Genomic DNA, 22305 nt, shown 5'->3' with positions numbered 1-22305 from the left:
CTCTGCAGAGTCAAAAATGTGCACTTCTGAATGTGACCAGAAAAGTTTAACATGTACCAAGACAAGGCATAAAATGCCACTTGGGTAATAGTGAAAGTATACAGAATTTCTACTACTGCTAGTTCACAGAGCCACAGTGAATGCAACTCCTTCTTTGTGATTGATTTCCTCAGCAATGTAAGTAGATGGTCCTGAAATACCTCTTCTTGTGTGTCCTTGAGAATGTGGAATGCAGAGGTAATTATGGCTAGCATCTGAAGCCAGCTTCACTCTGTCCATCAGTTATTTATTAAAGACAGCTAATAGCCACCTGCTGTCTCATATAGCTGTCCTGTCTGGAGAATCTGTTGGTGTGAATGTTGTTCTTCTTTTCCTGCATTATACCTCAGCTCTGAACCATCACTAAGAAGTGGCCACCTACCCACCTTCTGTATGGAGCGTCAGTTACTGAAAACACCTCTGCATGATGGTTGACTTTCACCTGTCACTACCCCTCTACAAGGCTTGGTGCCATGTTCTGCTTTTCAGAGACTGACTATTGTTCCTCAGAGTCCATCCAAAGACCAAACACAAAGGACCAAGAAACTGTCATAAGCTAAAGAACCTCTTTGGTCCAAGACCTCTTTCTGTCTAGAGCTTGGACTCCGCCCTAAGCTACCTGTACATCCAACTGAAAAACTCTCCAGATGACAACACATTTGAACTCTAGTAATTTATAATTCACCTCTGCCTTTCTCTGAGATCCATTTGTGAAGCCCTGATTCTTGGTGCTACTTCATTAGAAAATGTGTAGGTACACCCACAAACTATTTACATGTTCCTATGTCTACTTAGAAAATACTCAGAAATACAGATTTAGGCTTAAATGACTATCTTTATAACAGAATGGTGGCTGATAGCTTAGAAATGTATGTTAATTAAATGTAGAGTCTTGTGCTGATGGTGATGTGACATATATAAAACACGAACTGAAAAGCATCCTTCTGCTTCCTTTATAAGGACTTTTAATAATTTGTTAAAAGTTCCATTTAGCATAGGGGACTTTATATGCATTAAATACATGTACATTTCATGAAGTAAACGGCACTGTATTTTGAATATGGGATGTACCACACCCTGAGCTTAGCTATTGAGTACTTGGTCCCCAAGTGGTGCTATTTTGGCTGACTGTGGAAAACATCTAGAATGATGGGATGATTTCAGCATGAAGGAGGTCATGGGACCTGACTTTGGAACTCATTAATTGCCTGAAGTAACTTCCTTGCTCTCAGCTGTGGAGGAGCAATATCCTCTACCACAAAGTCCTGTTTTCATGATGTGTTGCCCAAACTCATGGGACCAAGCAATCATTAACTGGACTTTCTAAGAACATGATCCAAAATAGGCATTTCTTCATTCAAGCTCTGGCAAGTATTTAGTGACAGTGAATGGTAACATTAATTACCAGAGTGGTATTCATTAATCCCTCACTGCATATATATCTAAGTAACATTCTTCTGTATTTTCCTAAATATACACAAAGTGATTTCATCCTGTCTAACAGGTTCAAAAGTTATACAATAATGTGTTTAACTTGAATGTCTTTAGTGACAGGTATTCAGTTACTGTTTATATTTTTGCAATGTCCAGCCTTATTTACATCATTCAAACATGTGCTGCTTAAAACATTTTCTGACCAGGCAGTGGTGGCGCACGCCTTTAATCCCAGCCCTTGGGAGGCAGAGGCAGGCAGATTTCTGAGTTCAAGACCAGCCTGATCTATAGAGTGAGTTCCAGGACAGCCAGGGCTATCCAGAGAAACCCTGTCTTGAAAAAACAACAACAACAAAAAACAAAAAACAAAAAATAAACAAAAAAAAGCCCCACACATCTTTTGAATACATTTTTATAAGCATAAATCACAGCTTATATGTACATAGGTAGGTAATTTGTGTACATTTCCCTGTTTATTATGTAATGTTTTATTCCACTCCCAGAACCCATGTGTCTTACTACCCTGAAACTTATTCGCCTGTTCTGTTTCTTTAGTACTCTAAGTTGTGGATATATCTACATATCTATACATAGAAAATTGTAAAATTAATTAACAGAATGCCATTCATAAATCCCTTACTGCATATATAAGTAACATTCTTCTATAATTTCCTAAATATACACTAAGTGATTTAATCCCATTTAATAGCAGCAAGGCTCATATACATATGTGTATGTGTGTGTGTATGTGTGTGTGCTTGTGTGTGTGTATGTGTATGCATGAGTATGTATATATGTATGTGTGTATATATACATACTTACTATTTGAGGTTCTTGAGTTTTCAGAAATTCTTGTTGTGCATATTTTATTTTTGTTGGAGACTACTTATTCCTGTACATAGCTGAAGAAACTAATACTAATACATCTATTAACCCAGGCTTCTCCATACTCTAAGTTATTCCATATTGTGTGGAAACCAAGCTGTTCCATGCATTAAATTACTTCACATTGTGTGAAATGCTGGTTTTTCATGCTGTGCTCTTCCCAGACACACTTGATCATATAATCAGCTTTGAATCCAGTTTGATCATGAGGATGACTGTGTATCTGAGTAAACATATAAATAGTGCTATAGTTTTGGTACCCTGTCTAAACACCTACTAATAAAGAACTTATTCCTTGGAGTAGAAAGAATGTGATACCATACATTTCCTACAATGTGAGGACATGGACATAATAAAGTCATGTCACAAAGTGAGGGTAGACGAATACGAACATTTATTTAAGACACCTAGAACAAGTGTTTGTAACCTTCTCACCTATACCACATAAACTGGTAGACACATTGCACTACAGTGGTAATTGACCCACAGACTTGCCATCTAATCAGCTGATATATGCATAAAGAGACCAACAGTCAGAGAACATGCATACTATCTCAGAGTCTTCAGTCCCATCTGCCTGATTACCCAGTGCAACCTGCCACATATTCTTTTGCCCATTATTTGTCTGGATATGATCCTTCCCTTTATCTTCTGTAGATGGTACAACTCTACTGATTAGCCCTGACTCTATAGTAAGATCTCTAGGTAGCAGCCATGGAAACTTCCCAGCTTCCTTTGTCAGTTATTTCCCTATAGAGACTATCTGCGTTTTGGTCATCTTCTCTGAATGTCAGGAATTGTTCTGTAACCCTACGTGTTTTACACACACACATACTCACACACACACACACACACACACACACACACACACACACACACACACACACACATAATCACATGCACACAATCACATGCACAATCATATATGCATAAACCCACAGTCATACACTCACATATGCATCATCCTATATACAAAGACAAGACACAGTCAAACACAACTGCATCCAAAACCATATACACATGCAAGCTGCATGTATACAATCATATACATACAGACACAGAGGGAAAGGGAGAGGGATGTCCATTTACTGTTGATGTATAATGTATGATCTTAAACTTAATGCCAGTTCTTAAGATTTGAATAGTATAACCCATTTTTCCTCAGCCAGGGCTCTATGTGAAGTGGGATTATGTGACCAATTTCTGCCAGTGAAACCAGCACACCTAGTGAATTTATTATCATCCAATAAATTCTGACATTGCGGAAAGACACAAACTCTTGTCTAGGTTTTTGACATAGTACTCCCAAGACACCAATTACAGGACATTTTCTTCCATCATTTTTGCCTTCAGTACAAACTTACATTTCAACACTACCACAAGTTTAACTCAAAATATTTCTGTAGCCCTCAGGCGAGGCAGATCAGCAATGTACTGAGAGGCCATCACAATGATCCCATTAGTGGTAGCGGACACAGTTATTAGACCTATTACTTTTTATATGTCTGAGTTTTAGGGCTTTAGAAGATGAAACAAGAGTTGAATTTTGAACAACGTGTATGCTATATCTACTTGTTTTCTGTGATGTTAGAAAAGTCACTTAAAAAAAAAAGATAGTGCTGGAATAATAGACAGATGCAGAAATTTATCTCCTAACTCAAAGTCAAAGCCTCACATATACTGTTATTCCCAGTTTTGTTTTGAGGTTTCAGTCTTCCACACATTTTGAGTCATATTGTGAAGAACACAATGAATCTCATGTCTAATAAGGGCATCTTGCAGGCATCCAAGGTAGAGCTCATGCTGTCCGTATTCTCAGTTTTGTCTTAGCTGGCTTTGACTGATGATGTCTCAGCAATGTGCTTGTCATAGTCTAAATTCTCTCTTGGCAAGAGTTTTGTTCAACTTGGTATCATAACAGAAACCAAAGGTTTCCAATGACAGAAAATGGAATGAAATATGTTTTAATTGGTTCTTATCAATTTCCATATTTTATTAGAAAAACATGGATTTGTAGTTTAATAGAACATTTATAGCAAATGCATAATTTTGACCTTAAAATGAAATAGAAATAGTTTATTCTGGAGAAAAAGATGAATGGCCATTGCCATCAAAATATTTCTACCCCAAATACAATTTTGTTTTCATATTATGGCAACAGTTTCATAACATTGGCAGTTATAGAACATAGGAAGTTATATATCAAGAGAATTTTCACAACCATTGTAGAAATACTAAGGAGTAGTTACAGTCAAGTGAGGAAACATGTACTATAGGTCGGCGTCGGTAGCTCATAGCGCTCTCACCTTGGGTTGGGGAGCTCTAGGAGTTATTCCTATGATTTAAAATGATTTGCTTCATGGCTTCAGGATGTTAGGTCACACATGGGAATGGATAATGAATGGTTGCTTAGAGATTCTGGGTTAGCCCCAAATTAATGTAATGCTCAATATTCCAGATGCCCTGTCAACCAGCCCTGCAGAAGGTTTAAAATCATTGGTCCTTCCCTTCCTCAGAACTTTGGTACATAGAGCAAAAACTACCACAAGAATCAGATGATGTTTGTAACCACCTGTTTATTAATCCCTGTTACACACAGATAACCTATGATATCAGAGTTATAATTTCAAGATTCTATTGACAGACACTACAAAATTGACAATTTAAAAAATTTTTGAATATGAACTAACCAGTACCTCTGGAGCTCATATCTCTAGCTGCATATGTATCAGAAGATGGCCTAGTTGGCCATCATTGGGAAGAGAGGTCCCTTGGTCTTGCAAACTTTATATGCCCCAGTACAGGGGAATGCCAGGGCCAAGAAGTAGGAGTGGGTGGGTAGGGGAGTGGAGGGGAGGGTCTGGGGGACTTTTGGGATAGCATTTGAAATTTAAATAAAGAAAATACCTTATTAAAAAATAAATTAAAAATTTTTTTGAGATGGAATCTTGGTGTGGCAGAATTTCTTCACAGGAAGTCAATGAATGTCATTTTGATCTGCAGTGAGAAATGGCATATATATCTAGTAGAATGGACATTCTGAACTAGCCACATAACCATATTTTTCCCTATTGTGAATGGATAAGATCATTTAAGTCATCCTTTAGAAGTTAGGCATGTGCCTTAGTTAAATTCCTAGAGGGAAAGCTAATAATAGCACTTTAGTAGAACCTTATAGAAAAGCATTATTAAAGAAGGTAAAACTACAGTAAAAATCACAATAATGGTATATACTATTTACACTGTATTTGCTTATTAAATATCTATCAGAAACATTACTGGTCTTTACAAAACTTGTTATAAGTTGGTTACTGTATTGTCATTTTTTTACATATAAGGAAACTAAACTAGAGAGTGTTGGTCATTCACTGAGGACTATATAGACACAACTGTCATTCCTATGGGCCTATACATCACAAGTCTATCTTAATAATGGTGCCAGACTGGATTCCTCAATAAAAGGAAGTTTATTTTCAGGCTGAGATAGATTTTAAGTTTATCCATTCTAATTCACTATGGAAGTGGCCAGGTGTGTGACTGTGATAGGCAGCCTATTTTGTTCGAATGAGGCTTGCTCCGGCGTCACAGTAGAAAACTCTACAAGGGACAGAAAAGCGAGCCATGTTCCCAGAGTCAGGTGCCTGACACCACAGAGTCCCCAACTCCATAATTCTGTGACTATAAGTCAGGCAGACAATGTCCCAGGCTTCTAGCATTCTGGCTAGTCTACACCCCTACAGTTACTGAACAATAGCCAGGTAGGCTCCTCACCACAGTTACCTGGCAACAGCAAGATAGCCCAGCCCACTATAAAAGGAGCTGCTTGGCCCCTCCTCCCTCTCTTTAAGCTCTCATATTTCCTATTATCTAGCCCTCCTCTCTCTCCCTTCTCCCCTCTTTCCATGTGGTCATGGCTGGCCTCTCTCCCTCTTTCTACCTTCTCTCTTCCTCCCTGCCTTTCTACAATAAAGCTCTAAAAGCATAGATTGTCTCTGCTCATCAAGGCCCTTGCTTGAATGATGGGATAGGCTTTCTCCTAAGGAGCCCCCATCCTAAGGAGCCCTCCCGCCAGAAGGTCTTTCTGGGCTGCAGCCACATACTGGACCAAGGACTCTCGCCCGCACTGGGACCATCCAGCACCCCCCTATCTCCCTGCCCTCTACTCCCTTCAGCCTTGGGGCTGATAAGCCCCGACCCCGGGGACCTCATTCTGTTCTCAACTCTTCTGTGGTGTCCATCGGTGTATGGGATGCCCGAAGCTGGGAACCTGGTGCCTAGGCCTGCTCCTTGTCCATCACCTCCCGAGCTGGGGTCCATGGCTTCACACAGCCAGACACCCACCTGGGGCCACGTGGAAAGTGTGTGGCAGTCTTCCCTGTCCGCCTGCCCAGAGTGCGGGAACTCTAGGGGGGGCACAGGTTTTCTCCCACTCCCTTTATCCCTCCTCCCCTGCTCAGCGCCCACTGCCCCGCAGCCAGGATCTGTCAACCTCCTGCTGTTAAAAGTCCTTTATTTTTCAGTGTTGAACAGTGTCATGCACAGCACACTGTCACTTTACTGATTAAACAGACTCGTTTTGACTCTCTTTGTAACTGGCTGATGTATGTATGCATTTGTGTGATAGCATAATTTAACTGACTTACTGCTGCCTTACAATTAGAGCATGCAAGAGACTATGGCTGCCAGCGTTTCTCATAAAGCCCAGATCACAGGACATAGAGGTGCTTTCCAGGGATGAAAGTTTCTAAGTGCACTCTTTTCTGAGGCAGTCTTTCCTGAGGTTGCTTCTGGAATGCATGAAACTATCCATGGGCACTCTGCTTTCTATCCAAGGGCACACTTCAGGTGATCACCTCTGAGCCTCTCTCCCATTCATGTCTTGTCCACTATGGGCTCCTAATTCCTCTCTGTTTTCTTTGTGTGGAATTACCCATGTTCATTATTGCTTATCATACTACAGACTTAGGTCTAACTCTGGGGGTGGGGGTGGGAATCACCCTCCAGACCTTTCATTTCTCTAAACACCCTACTATACCCCACTTCAGAAAGCCAGAGCTAATGAAACAGAAATGTCCAGAGCAAAACCACAGATACTAGGGAATAGGTGATTCATACTGCTTCAGAGAAAAGCAACCTGGTAATGTTGAATCTGCTGATGTTGCTGCTGACATTAGATGGCTTAGGGGAAGAGTAAATTACCCAAGAGGACTGTGGAAATGAGCTTTTGGATGTTTGCGGGTGTATCTCAGAGAACCACTCAGATAGAGCACCTAGGACAGAGCCCTATTTGTCTTTCTCCCTGGACATCCTTGAGACTTAAGCTTGTTACTTTAAATTGGCACCTTGAATTGATTTGTTTCTGCACAATATTTGTGCCTTTACTGTATTTTGCCATTGCACAGATACTGGAAGCTTGTGATCTCTGTTCTCTATTAAAAATCTTTTTAAAGGACCTAATAATGCCTCTCATTTTCACTACCTGTTTTTCTTGTTGTTGTTGCTGTTTTCTAGGTTTTACCTTTGGAACAAGATGGGTCAGTGCTTATAAATCATCATGAAGAGAACTAATCGCCCTCTCCCCTGAAAGCATTTTAGTCCTGCAATTAATCAAGTATCCTGAAAAACCATGAAGTATTATTTGCAACTCAAATTAAAATATTAGTATTTGAAGACAAGAAGAAAAAGATGACAGAAAACTTAGTAATATACTTGCTAATAGCCCAATAAAGACAACAGGTAATACTTTAGTTTTAATATATATTATAGAGGATCTAAAGCACACATAAATGATTATTAGCCTGGCATAGAAGAATAAACTATTCAATTTAATATTACACAACTCAAAAAGTAAGATTGTGGTTTGATTGACAGGAGCATGCATGAAGAAAGAGAAGGGGATTTGCAATTCCCATTTTTGCCTGATTGTTTTAATGATTACATATTAATTTTCATATAGTAAAAATTCATTATCTAACAGTAATTTTATGTTTAATAGTTATATAGCAATTGGATGAAGTACGTGTACAATTTTTAAAACGGTTTTCAAAATGAAACATGCAGTTTGAAATTTATATAGAAACAAAACTTTAGTACATTCAAAGCAGATGACGAGTATTCCATTAGCTTCTTGATATATTTTATCTTTCTTTGACCATCAACTCCATGTTCACAATGGCATACACACTGACACCTGTTCTTGTATTTCTGTATCTGGATCATGACACTGCCCCTTCTCTCTGTCACTCATGTTTTAATCCCAAATTCTTCATAATCGCATACACCCACAATAAACTGATTAAAATGCTCTTCCCTTGCTATTAAGGGTCACAGAAATAAACAATCTAAACACGAAAAAATGTCAAATTTTAGATTAGTAGCCCAATTGCAAATAAAGGTAGACATATGAAAGAAAACAAGCTATGAGATGCAAGCAGCAGGACTTAGCTGAGCCATTAATGAACACATTCTTGATGATGAACAGCATGGAGGATTAACTTGGAGATAGTAGAAATTCTTGCATACTAAATTATATTTTAAATAGAAAGATGAACAAAAGCTTTCAGGTATTGCTGTCAGTGAACCAGAAAATAAGATGGTATTTTAAATTCACTTTTCTGCATTTTTTGTATGGATGATTGAAGCTTTTGAATATTAAAATGTTTAATAACTGAAGACTGTATTTTATGGTTATAATGATAGGCCTGGTATTTAGTTTAAATTTAAACTTTAAAATAAAAATGAAGTTTATTCATAATGACACATACATATATACATGACCATAGCAAAGATTTGCCATAATGAATTATGTATTTATCTGTATTTTAAAATCAGTTTCTGAGTTGAATACAGTGACATGGAGAACAATCTTGGAATTAATATTAGATCTCAGTCTTAAATATTGTGTGTGTGTGTGTGTGTGTGTGTGTGTGTGTGTGTGTGTTAGAGTCATTAAGAAGGAATGGGAAAAATCTAATCTGCGAGGTAATGAGATAGGAAGTGTAGTTCAAAGCATTTGCTTTCTTTGTTTACATAGCTTGTATTCACTACAAAAACATTCTACTTTGCTTTTTTCCTACATTGGATATTAAAAAAGAGGATCCTGTAGAATTCAGAGATACAATCAAGGATAAATGACATTCAATACAATGGAAGTTAATGTCCTTACAGCCCATGTCTAGTAGTAATGGCTTCAAATCAACACTTTGAATTCGACTTTCACTTTCTATTCTCTTTCGACCCATCTATGTTGAGTGGCCTGTGTAAGATGTGTGATGGCACTAGGTATTTGATTTGTAACATCTCATTATTCACAAAGATCTACCACAGTCTGTGGTTCAGATCTCCAAACTCATAGCTCTGCCTGCCCCCCCCCCTTCATTTTCATGGTGATTTTTAGCTGGAAGCTTTTCTAACCACAATGATTAAACAATTCAATTGTTAGATCTGAAAACGGCCTTTCCCTTTTCTATTGTACCTCTTCCAGATCAGGAATTATATTTACAAAAAATTTGAAACTCTGTAATCTTGAGCCAGCAAGATGGTTCTGTAGGTAAGTATGATTGTTGCCAAGTCTGATGACCAGAATTAAGTCCTAGAGACTAACATTGAAAAGACGATCTACCCTTTCAATTTGCTCCTCCCAACACCTGTGGAAAGTGTGCATGCATGCATGTGTACATCCATGCAGCCCCCACACAATATAAGACTGATATCTGAGACTAACTCAAGATTATTATTATATTATTGCTAATATATCAACACATAACACTATTTTATTGATATATAATGAAATAGCATATTTTATCATATATATTGCAAATAAATAAAATAAAATAAATTTTACAGAGGGAAAACTATGCTCTCTAGTTTCTTTGCCATCTCTGCTCCTCCTCCCTGTCTCCACTGTCAGATCAGACTAGATCCTTGAACAACCCAAGGCTGAGCAGATCACACTGAAGCTCCCAGGGTTCAGTGGAACCCCACCACTCTTTTCAATCACATTCAATACAGGCCTCAGACTCAGCACATTGCTCCTTTTTCTGGGCTATCCTTTCTCTGTTCATTTTTAGCCTCTCACTTCTTTGCCTAAGAAAATTCAACCTACCTATAGGTTAGTGCTAAATGTCCATTCTTTCACAAATTTGCTCATGCATGGCACAACATAAATTATCTCCTTTCTGAATATCTTCCCTCTGATTGGCCTGCCATTTTTGTTTATTCATACCATGTCCCTTTCTTTGCCTTAGATGATATAACAATCTCAGCCAAGAACCATAGTCTATTCTGCATGGTACAGTGGGGATCTTCCTCTACAGTATCTATTGCAGGGTCTGGGTCAGAACTGATTGAAAGAACAAGTAGTGGAAGTAAAATCAAGCTAGGTGTTTTTATTTGAAAACTTTTAATGAGAATATGCTTTCTGTGTGATATAAGTCACAACCAAGTTATCATGGTGAGACCTCTGATTTAAGTTTGATTTAAACAAGGTACACGACGTTCACATTTCTATTTTCACTCAGCCGTTATTTGTAACCAGTTAAAGGGCTGATTCTCTCTAACAGTGCATGCATGGTGAACTCCAAGGCATATTTCTAAGTATACTTTAAGTAAAATCTATTCTACCATATAAAAATTCAACATCTCCAATGAAGATACTGAAGTGAAGCCTTTGTTGAAGGCTTCACTTGAAGCCTTGAAGTCTTTTGTTTTTCACCAAATCAGCTCACATTTGTCTTTGTAGTTGCCCAACTTGACTCACCTGCCTTGGTTTGAACCACCAAATCCCTTAAGGTTCTTCCACAGGAATCCACAATACTCTTCCATGCAATTATACATACTGCATACAGTATATCTATACTGTAAGCAATTATACAAACATCTAGATCCACCTTGTTAAAGTTTGTCACATATAATTTCAGGACCAATGATTTGGAGATGATGTAAAATTGACCTAATTTACTTTTCTGATCTGCACTTTATTGATAAATATATCATTAATTTTACTCACATCTATTTTGCTATTTCAAAAATGTCTCTTTGTCTCTTTTCTCCTTTGGGTATCACTCACCATGACACCTCTCCTGGACATATTGTTTCCTCCTCATAAAATCAACAAATTGTGAAATATTCAAGGAAATATTTTAAATAACTCTCCATTGAGATTGGTAGAATGATTCCTATAAATGTAAGAGCTTTAGCAACTGTGGGAATCCCTTAAATTTCTAATATTTAAGCAATTGCACATTTCCCCATGTCATTTCCCCCTGAACTAAAGATGCCTAAGGCAGAAGTAGCATAATTCGCCTTAGCACAACATAGGTGTATAAAATCTTTTCCTTGTTGATATTTAGAAAAAGAAATATTTTCCCTTGGTTTCTACCTAACTTCTAAGAATATAACATATTAAAATGCAAGAAGAACAAACCAAGCAGTTTTCATGCCATCCCAAAAACCAGCAATGATACCTAGAGAATAGATAACCTCATATTCCTGTCACTTTAAGTTCATGTGTTCAAGACATTTCATTATGCCATTGTTATATATACGTGGAATTTCATTTGCTTTTATCTTCATAGTTCTATTAATTTTTGTTTACATTCATTCATACTTCTACTCCCTTTCTCCACCATCTATGGCTGACAGAGACAGTCTCATGTACTCAATTTATTCTTTCACTAGTACATCATTATGAATACATCTTTAGTCTTTGAAACACATTGTGAAACATGACTCATTCCTTCTTCAAAGAGTACTAGACTCAACACTAGACCTTTATATTTACAGAGAACAGCCAAATTCTGAAGTCTGGATGTCAGTGTTTAAGACCCTCAAATTTGTCTGTTTATATAGGAGATATTAAATAAAAAATAAAATAATTTAATGTAAAGAACGGATTGCTTTAGTGTGGATATCAATGTATAGTAACTACATATGATAAAAGAAAATTTTAAATAAGTCAACAACTCACTTGTACACCATTTAATGCTATATCTATTTCATGTAATTCCATTTCACATAGTCTTACCATATTACCAAAAAGTGAGTTAAAACTTGGAAAAAAAAAAAAACAAGGGGTGGAATTTAACCTGAAAATTTTAATTATACTTTATTATTTCTGCTAAGATTTATTCTTAGCATGTCTGTGCTGCAATGGGTTTTCTTCAAACCAATGAATGTATTTGTGTTGCAAAGCAATCATTTTTCAAATAAATTTCATTTATCTTGAAAAGTGAGAAAATGAATCATAAAAACTGGAATGAAATTGTAGATATTTCTAGGTAACTACATAGAAAATGACTTACCCCCAGTTGCCACAGTGACTTCATTTAGAAAATGACCATAAAATGGAAAATCGAAGGACAGATTCACTCTCTGCAAGGAACAAAATCAAAACAGAAAAATCAATAATGTGCAAAATGGTAAATGTAAAGTAGGGAGCGCTTCAATTAAAGTTAAATGATGTTTCTCTTTTACCCAATTGGTACTGCATTCCGTTGACCTTAAAAACTAAGTGTTGAATGGTACTAAAGAATATGGTTTTGAAAATTTACCATGTCAAACATATGAAAAGAATAAAATTCAGTTATGGTTTATTGACATTTTTTCTAACTAAGAAGATTCTCTGTAAATTTAAATTCTAAATCAACTTATTTTATCTCCATTCTTATCACGTTACTTCGTAATTTAACAATGTATTTCTGCTTTGTAATATGTAAGATATTGGGGGGGGCTGTAACTTGTCATTTCTATGAGTTGATTAGAAAATGGTAGAACGTGATAAATGATGAGATTCAGTGAATGGAAATCAATGATAGGGTTTTTTGCACCATTACTGCTTCATCTATTAATTTTTTATACATCCTATAATAAAATGTAAATGACGGAAGATGGAGCATGGAGAGCGGAAGCCATCCTCATGTTTGTTTATTGCACTGAACTATCCAGACATAGCATACCCTTTCCGTTTTAAAAGCATTAAGTTATAGGATGAACAGCAGTTACGGTAGAACTACTTGGATTTGGAATAGGGTAAATTAGAGAGGTGTGGGTAAAAAATTCCAAAGTCTCACCGTTTGCCTTCTTAAAAGAATCCTAAAACAATGATTCCTAATATATGAGATAGAATGAATGTATTTTGTTTAACAATAATGTGTATAAAACTGATAAAATAAAAAAGAATAAAATAGCTCTTTGTATGTTTAAAACATTACAATGCAAGAAACAAGAAACATGTTATATATAATGCGTATAAGAGAAAATGACCTGAAATAAATCATTTTCTCTCTGTGTCTCTCTATCTCACTGTATGAATCTCTACTCTAAATCAATCTATTATTTATCATCAAAATATCTACCATCTCTCTGAATCTATGTATGTATGTATTATTGATTCTATCTCTCCTTATCTATATTCATCTATCTCAATGCATCTATCCATGTATCTGTGAATTGTCTATCTATGTATCATCTACCTATCTTATCTTATCTATCTATCTATCTATCTATCTATCTATCTATCTATCTATCTATCTATCTATCTATCCACACACACGCACGCACGCACGCACACACATTCAAAGAAAAGGTAAGGAGCCTGGTCAAAGCAACGAATTATGTGCAGCCTTGCTATAGTAAATGTTATTGTGTTAAAAAAAAATCCCACCATTTACACAGTTTATTTCTCTGAATCTGCAATTTAAAAAGAAAAAGATACATATTGGAATTTAGCTCTCTCCAATTTTGGAATTGATTGCCTTTTCAAATCTTTCAGAGATTTTTAATGACATATTTGGCACAGAGGTAATCATTCAGAATCTACATAGACTTTCAATTAGCTTTTCTTTCCTTTTCATAAAAGCCACATATTCCTAAGAAAGGGTTTTTTTTTTTTTAATCACATTTAGTTTGTGCTACTAGAAAAATAAAAATATTTCCAATGAGCCATTTGGAATGAGTGGTCACTGATAACACTAAAATGAAAGTAACAATACCAAATTGTTATGTCTGAAAGATGTCAAAACAATTCTGTGAAGGGAATTAATTATCTGAGTAGAAAGTACCCAGCCCTTCCAATGTCTTCCCATACTCAGTAGTAAAGCTGCAGTCATACTAACTTTTTTTTCTTTAAATATGTGTTACTAACAAACCCAGGTTTCATCAGGGAAAATGAGAATCACATGGTATATATTTTCTGGGACACTTCAGGTATTTAACTGTCTTTGAGTTAGAACAAGATATATGGCAAATACATAAGCTAAAGAGAATGAAATAGGTATTGAAAGAAAAGTTAAGAATCTACCTTCCAAGGTGAGGCAACTCAGACTGAAAAGGACATGCATGATATTGACATGTACTCACTAGTAAGTGGATATTAGCCCCCCCCTCCCCAAAAAAAAAAGATGGAGTCCACAAAACTCAAAAAGCTCAACAAACTGAAGTGCCCAAGTGAGGACACCTCAGTCTCACTTGGGAGAGAGAAGAAAGCAATCACAAATTGGGAGGGAGGGAGGTACCTGGGAGGGAAAGTGAATGGGGTGGGGCTCTGAGAGGGGAACCTAACCTGGTATTGGGTAAGGGGAAAGGACTGAAGCCCTGAGGGCCAACAGAAAGAATGGAAACAGGTAACCTCAGGAAATAGAAGGTTGGAGGGACCCTCCAGAATGCACCAGAGACCTGGTAGATCCGAGACTCCCAGCACTCAAAGGGAGAGAGAGACCTTAGATGAAACGCCCAACTGTAAGCAGAGGGAACTTATAGAGCCCACCTCTAGCAGGAATACAGGACATCAAGTGAGGGATGGGGTTTCCATCCCACATTCACATCTCTGATCCATAATTGTTCTTCTTTGAAAGAATTATAAGGATGGAAATGGAGAGGAGCCTGAGCAAATGAAGGTCCAGTGACAGGCCCAAAGTAGATGCAGCTCAAGCAGAGGTCCCAAGGCCTGACACTATTACTGAGGCTATGGAGCACTCACAAAAAGGATCTACCATGACTGCCCTCCGAAAGACCCAACAAGCAGCTGAAAGAGTCAGATGCAGATGTTTGCATCTAACCAATGGACAGAAGCAGCTGACCCTTTTTTGAATTAGGGAAGGCTGAAAGAAGTCAAGGAGAAGGGCAATCCTGCAGAAGGACCAGCAGCCTCAATTAATCTGGACCCCCAACCCCAAGATCTCTCAAACACTGGACCACCAAACAGACAGTATATACCAGCTGATATGAAGTCCCCAACACACATACAGTAGAGGACTTCTGGGTATGTGTACATTCAGAGATGATGCATCTAACACTCAAGAGACTGGAGGCCCCAGAGAGTTTAGAGGTCAGGTGGGGTAGGGAGTGGAGGCATCCACATGGAAACGGGGTGGGGTGGGGAGGAGGTATGGGACATGGAGCAGTCGGAGGGTGGATGTGGGGGTGGAGTGAGGAATGGAATATGGAGTGTAAAAAATAAATTAAAAATAAAATAAAATTAACAACAACAACAAAAAGAATCCATCTTCCTCAAGTGTCACAGTATGGTTGAACTACTCCCTCTTAAAAAGAAAAAAATGTTTACCTATTACCATGGTACTCTCTACCCTGTATAATAGCTATGTACAGAGCATTTAGCACGTGCTAGCATCTGAAAGGCTGCTAAATGTATACATCCCTCTTCTCTCACTTCTGAAAGCCCTCCCCACTGTAGACACTGCTTTCCTCTCAGATGCCTTGCTTCCAGTTCATTTTGAATGCTACTGTCTGTCATCACTTTGCTACCTTGTTCCAAAATCCATTAGTTTCCAATCTTTTGTCCCAGAAAATAAATGACAAATACTAAGATTCACTTAGTTAAGGCCCCACCCTTACTCAAACCTATGACTGGACAACTCTCTCAGTCTAGTCCTCTTCATGCCAGTCATAATCTTCAGCTTCAGGTTCTTCAAAGCCAATACTCTTACCCTTTAACTCCAGTCATGGTTTCTATAGTTTGTCAAATGTCAAGTCTGAGTTGTGTACCCATTTTAGCCAAACAAGATAGAATGACTGAAGGAGATTCTTAAGAAAAAAGAAAAAACAAACAACAAAACCAAAGAAGTGTCACTTGGGCTTGGAAGTTACTCAAATATCAGAAAAAGCTTCTCATTAGTGGTGCTTAAAGAACCAACAGTGGCCACTAAGGACGAGATTTCAGAGTTCTTCCAATGTTCCTTAGCACATGCAGGTCTTAGTCCCCAGAATCAATCATGTGTCTGTTTAAACATCTACATGTCTTTACAGTCTTGTTTTACAACCATTTCAGAGTGAAAGCTCACCAGAGGGAGAGTGATTAAGTGTGGCTCAAGCAGGAACTTAAGACTGCCCTTAGGATTTGATTCACTATAAAGGCAATGATCTCAACTGCTGAGATATTAAAAACAAAATGATAGTAGAAACATCAAGGCGAAATTAAGAGAATCATTAGTTTCCTACCTAAATGTGTGCTGTAGTAAGGTAACAATATCAATTGTTAAGCATTAGAATTTCATCAAGTGCCTTCAAGTCAAATGATTATACAGTCAGTGTAAGTACCCATAACTAATTAGATTATTATTTTTCCCCAGAATGATATATAAAAGAGGTGTCAGACAAGGATAAGGGGAAGGTTTTTTGTTTTTTTTTTATCATGTTTCATCCTTCATTTGTCACCTTATATATAACCGGCAATAAATCTAGGACCCTGAGTAAGACAATAACATAGCTTCGAAGAGTCCACTTAGTGGTGAGGAGAATATCACAGGATATATAATAGAACTATATGCAGGAGAGTATCACAAAGAAGTGCCATTTGAGCCCAAGTTCACGGAACCAAAATAGACTCTTTAAATAGGAAGCACTGTAAGTTCTTCACAAAGACCTTAAAATAAGACCCCAAGTTTGGCAACTACTAGAGGAAAACATCTGAGGCACCTTTCTAGAAAGGCAGTAACTTTCTGAACGGAATTTTCATTGACATAAATTTAATAGCAAAACTGGCTAAGAGGACTGCACAGCACTAAACATTTACACACGACAGAGGGAACAATGACCACAGTGAAGAAAAGCTGGCCTACAGAATAGAAGAAAGCCCTCGACAGTAATTCAACCTGCTGATAATTACTTTCCAGAAAGTATAATGATGTCAAAACACTAAAAATCAAAAGATCAAATAATCAAACCAATAAATGAGAAAATCACCCAAAAAGATACTCTTTGTATAAGGAATGCAAATAGTTATTAAATGCATACAAATAAACACATCGAATGTTTTAGAGAAAAGCAGCTAAAACCCTTGATACTACATCTCATTCACCAGGCCAAATGGCTATTTTCTAGAAACACAAATAATAATAAAAAATGCTACTAAGGATATGGTAGAAAAAGTGATATGAGCTAGCTATACCACACTTGGGTGCATACCTGACAGAATCTAAAGGCAAAATACTACGAAGCTTTCTGAATGCCCATATATATTGTAGCACTATTCGCATAAACCGAATTACAGAATCAGCCTAAGTAGCTCTCAGTGAATAAATGAATAAAGAAGGTTATATTCGTACACAATGACCATTGGGCTATTAAGAAGAATTGAATCACATAATGTGCAGGAAAATGGATGAAACTAGAGATCCGCATGTAAGGCAAAAGCCAGACTCAGAAAGGCAGATACCATGTGTTTTCCTGAACATGTGGAGTCTTAAAGAAAATGTGCATGTATAAGGGACAATAAGAGGAAAATAAAACAATAGGATCCAAGGGGTAAAGGTGATATCTGTAAGTAATTAGCGCAAGAAACACAGTCTAGAACACATTATATGCATGGATGAGACTCAGTGTATGGGGCTGGAGAGATGGCTCAGCAGTTAAAAGCATTTGTTATCTTTCCACCTCACTCAGCTTTGATTCTCAGTACACATTTGGCAGCTTACAACTATCTGTAACTCCAGTTTGAGGGGATCTAACACATTTAGGCCCCACTGGGCAATAGGCATGCACATGGTGCACAGACTCACATACAGACAAGACAGCCAGAAATATGAATTAAATGTATAAAATTTATAATAACCACCATTGTATAGTAATATATCCTGATTTGTAAAGGATCTCAGTGCATGGAATGCAGGAAAAAGACTACACTATATACAGTAATAATCAGTAATAGATAAGTCCCACTTCGGATCCTGAAAACTGGAGATAAGGAATATGGTGACCATGTGGATTTCTAGCTGGAAGAGTGCTAAGCCCCAGGGACGTGAACAAAGCTGATGAATGCGGGAGTAAAGGTCATTTCTGTTAACTGTAAGAACATTTGCCGTTACTAATTAGAATTGCATGCTTTAATTATGCAATAAACATTAATTCAAAGTGACCCAAAAGTGTCAGGGAACTCTTCTGCAACCCAAAGACTAGGGGAACTCTCAGCACCATGAAAAATAGTATACAGTAGCAACCACAAAATATCACACAGAAAACAGTATAATAAATCTACCTTAGACATTAAGCTATCCCAGGAAATATTTTAATGTTAAAGGGGAAAATGATTAAGGGAAATGGCTACCTCAAGGCTCAATTAATGGATAAGTGGTCTAAGGGAAAACAAGAATCGACATGTCAGTGTATAGCATAAATGTTCTATCCCAACACTGACTAAAATGTTAAAACTCAGAACTAAAATTTAAGGAGTATAAGAAGCATAATAACAGAAATTAAATATCGTGTCTTAGTTTTTATGGAAAGATGTGAAATTAGAATTTTCTAGACAAGCAAATGAATCGCTGGTCTTATGGTGAAAGACAATTCAGGTACCATGTTTGAAGAGATTGTAGAATTATTGAAGGCAGATAATTCGTTGTGAATTGAAGGCAGCTATAGCTATTTATGACTATGGTTTTATAATCACATACCATGTTAACCTTATATGTGCTCTCCAAGATTCAGTTCTAAGGGGTTTTATCATGTTATTATATCATTTTGATAATAATGTGTACATGTGTGGGTGTGTGTATGTGTATATGCATATGAGTGCTGGCACCTGATCATGCCAGAGAAAATAGATCATTCTGGACATGGAGTTACAGACAATTGTTAATCACCTAATATAGATTCTGATAATAAAATTCTGTGCTCTTAACCAATGAGCACCATGAAATCTCTGTAAGCAAGCAGATCAGACAGGTGAACAATCACAAGTCTAGACTGATGTCTCACATTCCATTTTGTTGCACATTTTATACAATTTATTATGATCTCCATGGTAGCTCTTAGTAATACAAACACTATACCTAAAATATTTCTTCTTCTCATTGAAATTGTTTACTCCTCAGTAGCATCATGATAGCAAAGTTCAGTAGTGAATGTTGTGCATTGAAGATTGAAGCTTGTAAATTAGCTTGTTGACAAATCTCAAGACATATTATTTTACAACCTTCTTTCAGTGAAACTTTTTTTTAAGCCTTGTACCACAATTCTTTACTAATTTTTGAATATATGGCATTGGAAATCAAACTGTGAGTCCCATTTATAATTCTCAGAACCATGTTTTACAAAAACACAATTAACAAAAGCTGCTGTCTTTTAAAATATGGGTTCCCATTCTCCAGATACAGCTACACTCGTCCAATCTCCTGAGTTTCTTTATGTTTATTGGGTTCAAAACTACTGGAAGCAGCTTTTAGATACCACTTACTTAAGGGGCACATGTTTATCTACTGAACCTGTTCTCAAGAAGGAATATAATTCAAATGGTTATTGGCATAAGAGAATTCGCTTAATCTTATATCAACAAATAAAATCTTGATCATAGTGTTTCAGGTAAATGTAGAAATAGTAGCATGTTGTTTTATTTACATAGACATTCCTAGCAATAGTTTCCTGTTTAGTTACGTGCTATGCTTCTAGTAAGTATTATTGAATAAACATTGCATAAACATGACTGGATTGCTTTGCTTTGACCTGTTGATGCAAGATGCACATATCAAAGGAACAACTTTGTTGACACTGACTCAGGATCATAAAGTACATTCCTTGGCAGATAGCAACAGCATAGCTCCTTGACTAATCATAAGGCACGTCTTTGACATGTCATTGAGTGAGACTTTATTTTTTAATTTTGTATTATTTTTTTCTAGTTTTTGAATATTCTAGCAGGATTTTGTAATCAGAGACAACCTGAAATCACATGGTATCTTTGTTGGGTTAGTGGCTGTCTTAGGTAGGGTTTCTATTGCAGAAACAACTTGACTAAGAGAAAAATCAGGGAAGGCATACTTCATTTAGCTTACATTTCCACATTGCAGCACATCACTGAAGAAAGTAAGGACAGGCACTCAAACAGGGCAGAAACCTAAGGTAGGAGCTGATGTAGACACCATGGAGAGGTGCTGCATACTGGCTTGCTCAGCTTGCTTTCTTAAGAAACTGCTGACCACCCAAAAAAGGCTGGTTCCTCCCATACTGATCACTAACTTAAAAGTACCCCATAGGTAAGGTCTTATGAGACGTTTTCTCCACCTTTCAGGTAATTCTAACTTGTAACAAGTTGACAATAACTAGCCTGCATGGTCGCATTATGGCTTCATAAGCATTTAGCCTTAATGTCAAGAGCCTCCTTGAAGATGTGATTACAAGGATCAAACGACCAAATGGTGCCAACATTTCTATAAGCACAGAGCCATATGGTTAATAGTAAATTGTGTTTATGAACGTCTCTGCCACATCAATAGTTCATTAAAATTCATTTACTAAATAATTTTTTTCTCATTAGTTCCTGATAAACGGCAGAAAATTATTGTGGTGTATTCTCTCAATATTTGCACACACTATCAATTGTTATTATAAGAAAGAATTAAACTAATTAAGGAAAATGTTTTCTAGTAGAATTTATGTCATGATACAGTTAATATTTCTGTACAATGAAAGATATGATGTTTCTAGTTCTTTTGTTAGTTTTATATAACAAATATTCATAATTTTTTACTTTTATTATTTTATACAATCCAGTCATCACACACACACACACACACACACACACACACACACACACACACACACACACCCTGTCTGCCCTGCCCTCCCACAATTACTCATCCCATTCCTCTTCCCCTCCCCTCACAACCCTGTCAGGCCTCTTCACTCCTTGGGGCCTCAAGTCTTTCCAAGGTTTGGCACATTTTCTCCCACTGATGTCAGACTAGGCAGTCCTCTGCTCTGTATATGTATCAGGGGCTTGGGACTAAGTATATGCTGTCTGGTTGATGGCTCAGTATCTGAGAATATCAGGGGTTCAGGTTAGTTGAAACCTCTGGTCTTCCTATGGGGTCTTCAGCCTCCTGTACTTCTTCCAGCCTTTCCCTAATTCAACCACATGGGTTCAAGACTTCAGTCTAATAATAGGGTATATGTATCTGTATCTGTCTCAGTCAGCTGCTTGTTGGGCCTCTTGGAGGACAACCATGCTAGGCTACTCTCCATAGGCACACCATAGCATCATTAATAGCAGTAGGTCTTGGAGCGTCCCCTTGAGATGGATCCCAAGTTTCCTTCAGTCTCTTCTCCATTTTTGTCCCTCCAGTTCTTCTAAACTTACACTTAGTTGATTTTTAACATTTCTTAGCATTATCTTTCTCTCGCATGTGCAGTTATAGAAACACATTCACCTATAAAATGAATAGACATTAAAGACAATGGAGTGATATAAATATAATCATGTCCTTGCATTGTGTAACAACATTCCAGCCATCTACAAGCACAGATGCAACCGCGGTCCCATACTTAACTCATCTATCTATATGCTTAACTCTTAACCTTCTCTGAAATCGTCAGTGACTGCATGACCTAAGGACACGTTTCTCAGAATGTAGCACCTTTACTCAGTGATTCATGACTGCATAGCTGCACGGCTGGGAAAAGATAAAAATGACGGCTGGTATGACAGGAAAATATTAAAGA

The 22305-nt window shown here is 37.2% G+C and overlaps 1 protein-coding gene across 2 annotated transcripts in view; it reads right to left on the bottom strand.

Moving 5' to 3' along the window:
- The window catches only part of Plxdc2 (plexin domain containing 2), a 405393-nt gene that overhangs the window by 183068 nt on the left and 200020 nt on the right, over positions 1-22305 (bottom strand). For both annotated transcript variants that reach the window (XM_006497531.3, NM_026162.6), the window contains exon 4: positions 12660-12729. In XM_006497531.3, coding sequence (XP_006497594.1) covers positions 12660-12729 — 70 coding nt within the window. The remainder of the gene's footprint in view (positions 1-12659; positions 12730-22305) is intronic.

This window comes from Mus musculus, chromosome 2 (assembly GCF_000001635.26).
Source record: "Mus musculus strain C57BL/6J chromosome 2, GRCm38.p6 C57BL/6J".
NCBI lineage: Eukaryota > Metazoa > Chordata > Mammalia > Rodentia > Muridae > Mus > Mus musculus.
Note: the sequence above shows the minus strand (reverse complement) of the source record. Positions and strands in the feature narration are given on the sequence as shown.